The sequence below is a fragment of the Gymnoscopelus braueri genome (assembly GCF_963280865.1).
Source record: "Gymnoscopelus braueri genome assembly, chromosome: 2".
Taxonomy (NCBI): Eukaryota; Metazoa; Chordata; class Actinopteri; order Myctophiformes; family Myctophidae; genus Gymnoscopelus; species Gymnoscopelus braueri.
In genome coordinates, this window is record NC_137604.1 from 30,348,541 (window position 1) to 30,362,504 (window position 13,964).

The following is a 13,964-nucleotide window of genomic DNA, read 5'->3' on the forward strand; positions in this document are numbered from 1 at the left end:
GCTGTTGTTGCATTTACTATTGAGTACTAAGTACTATTACTTATGTGTACATTTTGTTTGTGTGTGAGTGCGTGCGCACAGCTAATCTTGGACACTGCTGGATCGATTAGCATAAAACGTACTCTGCATGCATGCACACTAGGCCATGGAAGACATATTCATACTTTTTGCTACTGCTCCGACATATTCTGTCCAAAACTCACACCAATCATACACGTTGTGTATGATTGGTGTGTATGATTATTATGATGAATCATGTGCCTCCCTGTCGGTAACACTTGCTCTGCATCCCATGTCTATAATGCATTATAAGCATACAGTATACTGTATGTATAATGCATTATAATATGCTTATAATAATAAAGTAGTTAAGTAGTTATAACTACTTATAATGCTTTATAACAATAATGATGACACAATCTATAATAACTCTATAATGACTTTTAAAGTCAAGTATAAATGCAATGTAATCTGCTCATAACAATGTATAATTACAGGTAAGCAATCATAACACATTATAAAGCCTCTTATAATTACTCATAAGGTCAAGTATCATACTACTTCATAATTACTGACTTTTTATTTTGGCCAGGATTAGAGTGTATTCTCATTGTAATTCATTCAAATGGTTTTATAATGCATTATAATAACTGTTACACTACAATATAGTATGATTATAAGTCACTATAAATGATCATTGGGTGCAAGTTAAATAAATAGCATTCAATTTAGGCAAGAATAATAGACAATGTTTCTACCTACATCTTCAGGAATGTTATTACTTAAAGCACTTATAGTGACTTATAATCACACTATAATGCATCATAACAGCCATTATAATACATATAACTATAATACAGTTCTATAAGCAGATTATAATGCATTATAGACATGGGATGCACTGCAAGTGTTACCAAATGAACGCAACATCCAATCAACCCAAATTGGAATCACGTGTTGAGGGGCATCTATATTATGCACCTCCAAAAGCGCTTTCTCTTGATGCAGAACCACTAATTCCCCAGCAGCTTATTGCATCCTGCCGGCTACAACCCATGACTGACACAGCCCTGGGTAGGCCACCCAGCCCAGCAAAGACCTGCGAAGACCTTATCTTAACATCACTGTCTGACTGCCTCCCTCTCAGAATGGTTCACTGTCAGTGTCTGACTACTTTACTTAGATACTCCACCTCGCTTGCCGGCTGTTTGGCTGGCCGCTGGCTGAAAGTTAATAAACCACACTGTGGTTTAAGTCTCAGTCACGCTCACTCCACTTTGATTCGGTAAAGCATAGCATGGCACAACTCAAGGGCCTGCCCCCTTGAAGCACTATTATCCATAGGACTACGCCGACAGATATTCATGCGAATCAACAATCTGCCTGGAGAGATGTACTCACCGGATGATGCTGTTGCACCGGGTGATGCTGTTGCACCGGATGATGCTGTTGCACCGGATGATGCTGTTGCATTGGGTGATGCTGTTGCACCGGGTGATGCTGTTGCATTGGGTGATGCTGTTGCCCCGGATGATGCTGTTGCCCCGGATGATGCTGTTGCATTGGGTGATGCTGTTGCCCCGGATGATGCTGTTGCATTGGGTGATGCTGTTGCATTGGGTGATGCTGTTGCCCCGGATGATGCTGTTGCATTGGGTGATGCTGTTGCATTGGGTGATGCTGTTGCCCCGGATGATGCTGTTGCATTGGGTGATGCTGTTGCCCCGGATGATGCTGTTGCACCGGATGATGCTGTTGCCCCGGATGATGCTGTTGCATTGGGTGATGCCGTTGCACCGGATGATGCCGTTATTGCATTTGCTGGAGGGAGGGATAAGTGAATTTGCATTAATTTACCAAAATGAGAACTAACTAGTATGAATAAATAGTTGACCATGGAGATGTACTGACATGAAATTGTCACTTTGTAATTTGATCATATTGTCAGCTGATAAGATTTGACTTGGCACAGTGACAATGCTGCATTGAATTAAATGGGAAATAGTCTTTCTATCAGTACATTTACAGTGAATTAAATGACCACTAAGCGATTTTTCCCTCAGGGCTCTATTACTAACACCTATTCAGGGAGGTGCAGCTGAGCCTTCCACAGCGAGTAAGGCGTGATTTATACCTGTTTGCGTGCCAGTGTCACATACCCAAAACAACCTATTATATAATAGGCTATTCTCAGCGGTAGCGTTGGTGGGTTTCGTGGCAGGGTGATCCACGCTATGTGGACAAGACACCCAACAATTTGAATCTTTAGCTTGTGTGAGTAGCCTATTATGTTTTTAAAAAACTTTATGTTATAAAAATACAGAAAGCTTGAAATATTACATTGACTTAGGAAGCTCAACTAGCAAGTGAATCTGAACTAACTATGAAGTGGCAATAAATTGTCATGAAACCAGTTGTCTAATTTGTATTGATGACAATGAAGAAGTCGCATTGGCTAATGGCACAGATGTTTCACCTGGGGCTGGACTGCCTGGTGATGTAGTGGCATTGAATGGTGATGTGATGCTGGTGTTATACATATTTACTGGAGATTTAGTCAAATTAGCTGCTCCTGTACTGTGCGTGCGTGCGTGCGTGCGTGCGTGCGTGCGTGCGTGCGTGCGTGCGTGCGTGCGTGTGTGTGCTCATATTCTAAAGCTTCAATTTCCAGCTAAAAGAACACTAAGGAACAATTTATATACTATCTTATAGTATTAAAAATTACAAACATAAACTTCTCCATAACCCACAATTGTGATGTAGTATTATCACAGGAAGGTCAAAATGTCAACTTCACCCCATGACTTCAATACCTGATCTTCACATACATCTCAGTAATATAATAATATATCTTGTGTTATATGTCATCTAGAACCAAATATTAGTCTTTAATACTGAGTGTTTGTTCAGTTACACGGGTCTCCCCATCTCTCCAGCTCTGTGTAAACAGAAAATAAATGTTCAGGTCAGGATACCAATTTAATCCAATCAGGAGAGAGAACTCATGCAGGATACAGGATAAACAAGTGATCTGGAACTGAGCTGATGAATTAGCTCTCTGGGGTTCTTTCACCTGATCGGATAAAATTGGTATCTCAACCTGAAAATGTATTTTCTGTTTTCTAAAGGGCTGAAGGGATGGGGAGACACCTGTTACTGAACAAACACTGTGCAAACATTATAATACATTCATGATTTCTATCAGAATATAGAGCTTTACATTTTAAACCCAAAAAAAAAGAAAAGAAATTGTAAAAAAGAAAAAAGAAAAGAAAAGAAAAAAAAGAATACAGCACATTTAAGTCTTAATTGTTTTATGTTGGTTTGTCACTGTGACACAGAGTCAAGGCAAATTAATTCTTTGTTCACAATAAAATTCTCTGAGTTAATTTATCCATTTGTATCTCTGAGAGTGTACAAATGTAACCAAATGGATCCTTACTGGCCACTCAGGGGTTAGATTAGCCTGACACAAGAGTATCTACACAGCACATTTCAGAGAGTTAAATGACCACTAAGGATTTCACTGTGTAAAAGGGCTGGTCTTTGGAAAGCAAGTGTGACAACATTCTGTACCGTTTTTATATAGCCTAAAAACCAGCCTTACTGGGAATTTCCAACTTGCATTTCGTCACTTTTGGGGGTAAACCTTGTATGGCAAATACTGTTTTAATTCATTCATTCATTTATTTATTAATATTATTTAAATGTTTAAATAGTGAAAAAAGCTGATCTACAAGCTCACAACACGTCACATCGCAAAACGTTGTGAGCTTGTAGATCTGCTATTTTCACTATGTTTGTGTGACACTCTTATATGATGAAGTATGACCTTAATTCATGAAAAAAAAATATGGAGAAGGTTTCTGCCTGACAGCAACGATTTGTAATATAATAGTGCAATTGTATTACCTGTCACTGGGTTAGTGGTTGTTGTGTTGGCATTCGCGGAAACTGTTCCCAGAAGTCCTGAAAAATTATAAATACATTCTCAGTGACACAATAATCCTTATTTCAGAGTATTGAATGTATTCTGACTTCTCAAATTTCTCTGTCTCTGTGTCAGTCAGTCAGTCAGTCAGTCAGTCAGTCAGTCAGTCAGTCTCTCTCTCTCACACTCACACTCTCACACACACACACACACACACACACACACACACACACACACACACACACACACACACACACACACACACAGAGAGAGAGAGAGACTGGTAAGGGTCTATTTGGTTCTTGAGAACATTTAGCTGGGGACCCCCTGGAATCCCCCTTCCCCAGCCCCCACTTTGAGAAGGACTGCACTAAAGTAAACAAGGCCATTAAATACCTGCTAGTAGCAGATAGGTGATGAGAGGGTCCATCCTCCTCTGCTGCTGCTCCCTGTGAAAGGACAGAACAAGCACTCTTTACCCAAAGCATTTTTAATTCATTTTAACAACATGTGACTATTTTGATCATATTCACCAACAGTAGACTACAACTCCCTTCGTACAGTGTAAACTATACAATGTTATTTCAGAGTGATACTGTAAGTATGTGTATAAACATACAATTAATTATAATTATAATTAATACTTTTTTTTTTTTTTATTATGGGAGTGTGAGGACACTTTGGTAGAGGTCTGGGTTGTGTAGCTACCATGATGTAACTCCAAAGGTGGGCAAGTTATAAAAAATAGTTGCTGAATTGATCATAAATTTATAATTCAAAATATGCTCCTTGTTGGCTTACATTGTACATTGAAACAGCTCAATTCATTCTATTAGCCCGTAAACGAACGCCAACAAAGCTGGTTCTGTTAATAGGTTATAGAATATCACAAAACCTCATGCCGCTTTATATATGTGTATATATATACGTGTGTGTATATATATATATACATATATATATATATATATATATATATATATATACAAGACAATGACGGTGGACAGGACTTACTTAATGCTTCATTTTTGTTTTGCACACCTCAAAGGTTAGTGACAGATGCGTAGGACAACCAGGAAGGTCCAAATGTTCAGAAAAGGATCTATGATAAATCAAAGTAATAGGTCCTGCACACTGGAGGAACTTGCAAAAAGGATACTCTTTATTAAATCGACGTTTCGGTCGTTAGTCCTTTATCAGGACAAAACGTTTTGTCCTGATGAAGGACCTTTTACTTTGAATTGATATCATAGATCCCTTTCTATAAAAAAAAGTGGTTTTGTAATGTTCTGTATTGGCAGAATCAGCTTTGTTTGCATTCATTTACGGGTTAAAAGAGTGGCTTCGTGAGCTGTTTCAGCGTACAAAGTGAATCAATGAGGACCATATTTTAAATGATCAATTTCTTATCAATGGAGCGACAATTTTTTATATCTTGCCCACCTTTGGAGTTACATCATGGCAAGGTAACTACACAACCCACACCTCTACCAAAGTGTCTGTGCACTTCAAGCCCTTTCGGGCTTCTAACCACTCCTGCACAGTAACTGCTAATGTAGGCCTTTTGACCTTTTTCTGATTTTAAAGTAGTAGTTCACCCCCAAAATGACTTATTTTTTTATCATTCACACACCCCATGAAGCCTTGAATTCATGCCTTGTCGTATTCCTGAGCCAATCATTTGATGACCGCTGGTAGGAGACTCAATTAACCTGCATTTGAGTACTCCGCCGGTCATCAAATTATTGGCTTAGGAATGCGACAAAAACAAAAAGATCTCTATGAATTCAAGGCTTCAAGTCTTGTAATTGATAGAAAATATGATTTTTTTTGGGGTGAACTACTCCTTTAACTTTCTTATGCTATTAAATACAACTAAAAATGTATGTGAAAGGCGAACCTAATGACTTTCCCCACTATCAAAAAAGCTATTGATTTTTTTCTTTTTTTTTGCATGGCTCTGCAGGTTTAGATATGCAGAATCAGGTAGGCTAACATTCTGTGAGTGCAGTATAACTTTCACACCTGTTGTGACAGTTCAGGATCGCAGCCACACCTATTTCTTAACCACATGAACTTGTGTCTTGCTTGTAGACACGCTATTTTGCTATTAAAATATGTAGGCACATCTGTAATTAAAGTGTATGTATAAATCAACCAATTCAAAACACAGGAATTATTCTTTAACTGCAGAGCCAGGAGTCGCCGATATATTTGATGTAGTCAAACATAAAACATTCAAGTATAATAAAAACTACAAATCCTTTAAAACTTTTGCTGACTGCTCATATGTATACTGGTGTGTAATGACAGCTTTACATAGCGAACAGCAACCATCAAATGATGTGAAAAAGTTAAGTGGTTAACCAGTAATATATCATGGGGACACATGTGAAATACTTTCAACAAAGCACTCAGACAGGAATATCTTATGAAAAACACCTTTTCAGGGACAATCATTAGCTATCGATGATCATGTGACATACCAGCAGGTCAAGACCTAACCTACTGTATGTGTGACAGACCAATCCTTAGATTTACAAATAAATGAACTGCAGTAGCATAATGGTTATAGGACTACGATGCTTATCAATTAAGACAACATATTGACATTCCTAGTAGCAGATGGATTCTTTTTACTGGCAATGCTGTCAGATGAGCTCATATGAGCACCCAGCACCCTGGTGTGTCGTGTAGTAGGAAACCACATTAACTTGTGTCTTGCTTGTAGACACGCTATTTTGTTATTGATTGTATGATGAAGTGGTTAACCAGTAATATATCAGGGGGGACAAATGTGAAAATCTCTCAACAAAAAAAATCCAGAAAGGAATATTTTATGAAAAACACTTCTTCAATGACAATCACCAGCTATTGATGACCATGTGACATACCAGAGGTCAAGACCTAACCTACTGTATGTGTGACAGACCAATCCAAGACATTCAGCACACCCATGTGTCCATCATCTATTTTTTTTAACCCATTAAGACCTGAGGCGATTCCTTTAAAAAAAAAGTAAAAAATAAATAAAAATAAAATAAAGTTTTTTCAAGATTTTTCAGAAATAGCAGATCTACAAGCTCATAGCGCGGCACTCGGTGCCACGCTATTTCCAAAGTTCCAAACGCATATACAGTACACACATAATGCAGTCATTAGAACATTGACTTGTACTGATAATGATAATAACTAGATGCCGTCAATCCACATAGCTTAAGGGCATTTATGCAGAGCTTCACGCCTCTATGAACTTTATCTCAAAACAATAGAGACACCTAAATGAGCCATGCCACGTCACGAAACTGTGAGACATGTTAGTAGCTTCATATTTCCAGTTTGAGTAATATCTTCTCTGGCATTGTTTGTTTTAATCTGATTTAAGTTGTCATTGCCGGACATCACTCAACAGATACATTCATTGCACCACAAATCTGCTGACAGAATAATGAGATGCTAAACAAGACAGCCACGCCTTGAAAAGCCAAGCACAGTCAAAGTCACAGTCTGTATCTAACATTTATATAAAGCCTATATGCCTTCACTTATACAAAGTTATAGATCATTCATCCACAGGAAAATGTGAATTCATCCATGTTTAACTCTGAGAATGATTAAATGTACGAGGGGGGTTCAATTTGGTTACATTTGTATATTCTCGGAATGAAATTAAGACAAAGGATTTTACTGTGTTCCCATGGGGGAAATTGTCTGTCTTGCATTTAACCATCCTAACTATTGGGCAGCACCCAGGGCCCACTCCATCTCTTAGGACAATGCCTTGGTGAAGGTGTCTTTCACCAACTATTTGTATGAAGGAATATTCCAAACCACAATCAACAGGTTAAAAGGTGGTGTAAGTGATATTGTATGGTTGAAATCATTGTTAAATAGCTCCATATTCCTATAGCGTTCATTTATGTAGAGTCTTAAATCTATAACACGGTCTCCCCCATCTCTCCAGCTCTAAACAGAAAATAAATATTCAGGTCGGGATGCCAATTTCATCCAGGAGAAGGAAATATGGGAACAAGTGAAATTGGAAGTAAGGAAACTGGAACACGAGCTGAGCTTTGTGGAGTGGATTGGATGAATTTTGTAACAAATACCTGAAAACATATTTTATGTTTACTAAAGAGCTGGAGAGATGGGGAGATGCCTATTATTGAACAAACAAACTCTATATCAGTGTTTACTATTGGAATATAGAGCTTTAACTTTTTAACAATATACTTCTATTTAAACCAAAATATATTACTTAGAACACCTTTAATACAAACCTAGAGCATTATCAAGGGGTGCACTTAACATTAAAAAGAAAAATATTACTGCTTTGTGGGATATTTGGGAAATGTCATATCAATAATGACAGTGTATGAAATGATCAGTATGTCTTTGAGAAATGCTCTCAAATCCATTGCTCTTCTCAACAAAAGAAATGTGATATTTCAACAGTACTGGATTCAATGTGTCCTATTAATGGTGATATAAAGGTAAATCCTCCTGATCAGACATTTTTGAGAAATGTTCTAAAATCCATTGCTCATCTTTGCTGTTCTCAACAAAACTAGATGCAATATGCCCTATTAATGGTGTTGCAAAGTTAAATCCTCCATGTCAGACATAAAAAAAAATTACAGTTGCATACTGTAATTGAGTTTGAAAAACTCAAACTCAATCTAAAGTGGTTTCTTACCTCAGTGTGAGTCAAAATCCAAGTGTAAACCAGCAGGGTGCCCTGTTATAAAGAGTTACCAGTTGATGTCCAATGGATGTAAGGCTGAAACAAAGCAGAGAAAATGAACCTGTACCTCCTTTAGCTGAAGCCAAGACTGAGTGGGGAACCTTTTTGAAGTGTCACAAGAAAGCACATTTGAATGGTTCTACATGTCATACATTCATAACCAGCAGAACTTGTTCTGTTGTCACGTATCAGTTGCACGTCAAAAGGCTGAAATAAGCTGAAAAAATGCAGTCACATTCAGTCAGTCTCCAAGGCACAAAGCTTGGGGGCATTTCCTAACCTACAGTAGATGCTAATGATGCTGCAGCCTAGGACAAAGAAAGCATCTTTGCTATGTCAAGCATGTATCTAGACTTGTTTCAAGTGACTAATTCAAGGGCGTCTTTATTTCTTCCAACAGGGCTGCGCGTTTCCAATCTGATCGGATGATCTTTCAAAGGCGAAATTATATTATAAAGCAGTGCTAGTAACAGGTTTGTGCGCTGTTTATACTACATTAGGATATGCTATTGGGGCAGATCCAGCATCTCAAATGTCCTGCGCTGTGAGAAGTAACTGAGAAGGCCACAGTCTGGTCTAGAGTCTAGACTAATACTGTATAATGGTTTCATCTACGTTACAGCAGTTTACCTGCTCAACAGAAGTTTAAAATAATTATCAAGAGGTAACAAGTGAAAAAAACAAAAAGTCTACAAGCTCACAACCCGTAGATCAGCTATTTTTGCTATTTTTATGAGCTTGTTGAATCTCGCCCCTGACAACCCCATATTATAACAAAAAAACTACAAATAATAAAAACTAAACGAAAACTAAGCTTTCTCCCAAAAAAACTAAACTCAAATTGAATACAAAAAGTCAAAGCATAATAAAAAATAAAAACCTAATTGACAAATGCAAAACTATAATAATCTTGGGTAGCAGCAGTAGTACAAAGTTGCAACTTACACAACTTAGATATTTAAGTAAAAAGTCTCTGTTTGCAAAAGAGTGCAAACAGAGTCAGAGAAAGATACCTTTATTAATCCCACAGGGGGAATTCAGGTGCCGGAGAGCAAAGAGAGCAAACAGTTTTACCACCATCCACTCCTACATAACATCTCAGAGCTATAGGCTATAGGCGCAGACTAAGTATTGTGCTGTCTCTGCTATAATTGGTGCTAATATATGGCAGAGGAGAGGCTGTTACTTATAACCAGTACTGGTTGAATGGTATTCTTATTGTATCATGAAGACATGAAATTGTGAATGTAACATACTGCACCTTTAACATTTGTGACCTTGTACGCTCTCCTTTATGTGGAAATGAATAAATTGTTTTAAAAAAAATTAAGTGTGTGCGTGTGTGTGTGTGTGTGTGTTTCAGAGAGAGAGAGAGAGAGAGAGAGAGAGAGAGAGAGAGAGAGAGAGAGAGAGAGTTGCACACACATACGTGTACATATGTGGATGGGCTTTTGCTACGATTAGATTCTGTGTAAATAACTCAAACAAATTGTGTCTCCTTTACTGTATGATGTCACACATGATTAGTGATGGACAGTAAGTACATTTACTTGAGTACTGTACTTAAGCACATTTTGTGATTTTAAAAAGGAGTTGAGTCATCATTCCTAATGATGTACTTTATACTTTAAATAGTGTGTTGTTCATGAGGACATGCATATGGCATTGTGTACACAGGTTACAGTAACTCATGAGGTATTAGTAATGCATGAAAAACTAAAAATGCATGTTATCCATGAATTCAGATGAATCAATGGAATTTGATGAAAATAATACAATGTTAACACCATTAAGGCATTCTACCACTGACTACCAGTCATTTGTACTATACTGTAAATATGTAGCCCTTGTACTGTAAATATGTAGCCGTTGTAGAACAGTATACAGGTTATATCCAGTGCTGTGTACCAATCCCTTACTTAACCATAAGTACACTGATGTTGTGCATAAGCACAACATCAGTGCACTAGTCCATACAGTATAGGAAAGTGTCAGTCAACAGCAAAACATATATATAAAATACAATAAAATAAAGAGGGGGGAAAACATTCTGAATACAGTTAATTAATGGCTAGGATGAACAGATACATGTTCAAATGTCTCTTAAATCTCTTAATAAAATGAGGCAGTTAAATAGCAACATTTATAGAGACAGTCCTTTGTGCGTATAGTCTCTGGTACAGGTGAGACATCAGCTAACAGTGGATATCACACATGTCTGGTTTTACAGATGTTGGCAGTGCCAGTGCAGAACACCTGCAGCTCTAGTGTGGTAGCCTGTGTTGTCAGGACAGCCTGGCGACAGGCAGGGCTCATCGCTTGTTCAACTGATGGCAGTCAGGTGGAAGCTGTTCAGAAGTCTATAGTGGCAATGCTTTTGACAACAGTTCTGTTCACACAAACCCGGGCGCTGATTGCGACAGGGGTGGGTGGTGAGTGTCCTTGATGATCGGCTCAGCCTTGGCTACACTCCGCTTTTCGTAAATTCCCTGCCTGGAGCAAGGGAAGCTCACCTCCGAACGATGCGCGGGGCCAACTGCACAGTCGGTACACAGTCATGACTCATGTGTGTGCAGGGAGTAGAGGGGAGGACTCAGCAGGCAGCCCTGGGGGGCTCGTGTGTTGAGGGTCAGAGGGTCTGAAGTAATGTTACACATTGTCACCACTGGCCGGCGGCTCGTCAGGAAGTCCGGTATCCAGCTGCACATGGTTGGGTGCACGCCTGGGTCTCCTAAGATTTGTGTCGAGCTTCGGAGCAACTACTGTGTTGAATGCTGAGCCATGGCAATTGCGTTGTGGGTGGATCTGTTTTGATTAAATACAAATTGCCATTTGTAAGGCATGTAGCATTCACTGACAATAGAGGTGAGGGCGACAGGTCTTCAGTCATTCAGAAGTGATACCATGGGAGTGCTTGGATACTGCCAAAATGATGGACATCTCGAGGCCTGTGGGAGCTTCAGACCGAGAGAGGGAGAGGTTGAAAATATCCATAAACACTCCTGCCAGCTGGTCCGCACATGCTTTGAGGACGCGGCCTGGGATGCCGTCAGGGCCCGTGGCATTACGGGCGCTCACCCGTTTGAAGGCTCTGCGCACAGCGCTTCAGCCTCCAAGATGGTTGGTGGGCTGTCGTGAATATGTGTACATATTCCTGTAACCATTAGTAGGGTGACGTGAATATGTACAAGTACATGTCACCGTACGTCACCAAAATATATGGAAAAGACTAACAAAGCCACCAAAGCTAATTTTAGAAAATAGTTTCTTCTGTACAGAGTGCATTGACAGATACCATGCTCCGATAAGTGCTTTGTTATTTACTCTGCCCCCCCCCAGCCACCCACCCTCGTTCATTCGTCACAAACAGGAATGTGTACCATGACTTACAACTGAAATAGATTTGCAACAGTAACATCCTGAATAGTGTACTGCAGTATCACCATGCCCATTGGTATGTGCATCATGCTTAGAATATCTGTATTATGCTTAGAATGTGTATTATTACCACCTCTTTGTGCCTCAAAGATGAAAAGTTCATACATTAAAATATTAACATAACACTAGCTCAAGTTAATAAAAAAAAATACATTCATACATGTATCTTGATAAAGTAAGCCCCAACACAAATAAAATTAAATAAAAACAAATACAAATTGTATTTACATAAACCATAACCCTAACACAATTAATTACTTAATTGTTAATCGCAGTCGTCAAGTAAAATGATCGTGACAGCCTGACTACTTGACAAAACGATGGAAGTGGATGTGAGCCAGTGCTCTAGTGAAATGTTTTTCTTTCTTTTCTTTTCTTTCTGAACTTGTGTAAATGACATTTAAGACAAGTCATTTGACACAACTGAAAGTATGTGGCAGGGACAATCCAACCATATGTCAGTGGTTAGCTGAGTCATTTAATACATAATGATATCTAGAGTCTGCAGTATGTGGACGTTTCAATTTCAAAATATCCATTTAATGTGCTCTCATGCCAAAATAAATGTAATTGTGCTGCTCCGAGCTCCCATGACAATATATATACAATGGTATTGAAGGTATGATGAAGAGAGAGGTAATTTACAAGGTATATATTCCTTAGCACATTGTCAACAGGCCCTTTATGGTAAACATTCCTTGCTTAATCTGTGGGCTTTACTTACAACCTTTTACTTATGTCCTCATGTTAGTTGCGTCATTTCTGAGAAAAAAAGCTGATGAGCACATCTTATTGCATAAGATGATGTGAAGGGTCTGCAGTGGAAATGTGCATTTTTCCATTGAATTCAACTAAATAACTCTCAACAAATGTGCTCATGTGCAATAAAATAAGTAGAAAAACACTGTTCCTTTTCTTAAATAATAATATGAATATACTATCTTGAATAATATCTTATCATGACTAAAATACCGAAAGATCCCTGATATGCAGGTGAAAAGCTCAATACAAGTACAATTATTACATATTTGTGTCAATTGCTGATGTTTACAGGAAAGTAAATAAATAAATTAGTACAAATCATCTTGAAGGATGTTAGGGCCCTCCACAATTCCATCATAAACCTTATGCTGGTTATATTATTGAATTATTATTATTATTAATATTATGTATATTTATTATATTATAAACTTATCGTGGTTTTATTATACAGCATGTTGTGCCTTGTGTCTTGCTATATTAAAATCAGTACATTTATCTAATAGTTGTTGCTATTTCTCGGCTACGATATTCCACAAGGTATGTTAAGTAGTAATCCCTGAGGGGATTGTCCTCTGCACTTGACCCATCCCAATTACTGGCCAGTGGAGCCAGTTGCACCACCTCACGAGTTCAAACTTAGCCTATTTATAGCTTAAATGGCTATGAACAGTGCTCAGGGCTCAGTTCCAGCTCTAAGGCCACTCTCTTGATCAAGGGCTGTGACATGAGTAATATTATAGTACTTATTACCTGGTAGTTACCTGGTACTTACCTGGTTATTACCTAAAAAAGGTTAAAGTACTATATTCTGATAGTAATCATTGCTACAGAGCGTTTGTTCGGTCACATGGGTCTCTCCAGCTCTTTAGTAAAGAGAATATAGTACATTTTCAGGTAGGTGACAACATTTAAGCCAATCAGGAGAGAGCACTGAAAATGCATTTTCTGTTTAATAAAGAGCAGGAGAGACATGAACAAACACTATAGCATTAGCAATGAGTACTATCAGAATATAGACCCATTTTGCAATTATTTGAATAATTGCAAATCACTTACCCTACCTTTAATATTGATTTTATTCAAATTCCCATT

The 13,964-nt window shown here is 38.2% G+C and overlaps 1 protein-coding gene across 1 annotated transcript in view; it reads right to left on the reverse strand.

The window, feature by feature from the left end:
- LOC308095044 (uncharacterized protein) overlaps positions 1–8,759 on the reverse strand; it is a 59,321-nt gene extending 50,562 nt beyond the window's left edge. The window contains exons 1-4 of the mRNA XM_080441966.1: positions 8,625–8,759; positions 4,328–4,380; positions 3,913–3,969; positions 1,402–1,821 (exon numbers count right to left, since the gene is read on the reverse strand). Coding sequence (XP_080298092.1) covers positions 1,402–1,821; positions 3,913–3,969; positions 4,328–4,361 — 511 coding nt within the window. The 5' untranslated portion in view covers positions 4,362–4,380; positions 8,625–8,759. The remainder of the gene's footprint in view (positions 1–1,401; positions 1,822–3,912; positions 3,970–4,327; positions 4,381–8,624) is intronic.
- Positions 8,760–13,964: the final 5,205 nt, after the last annotated feature.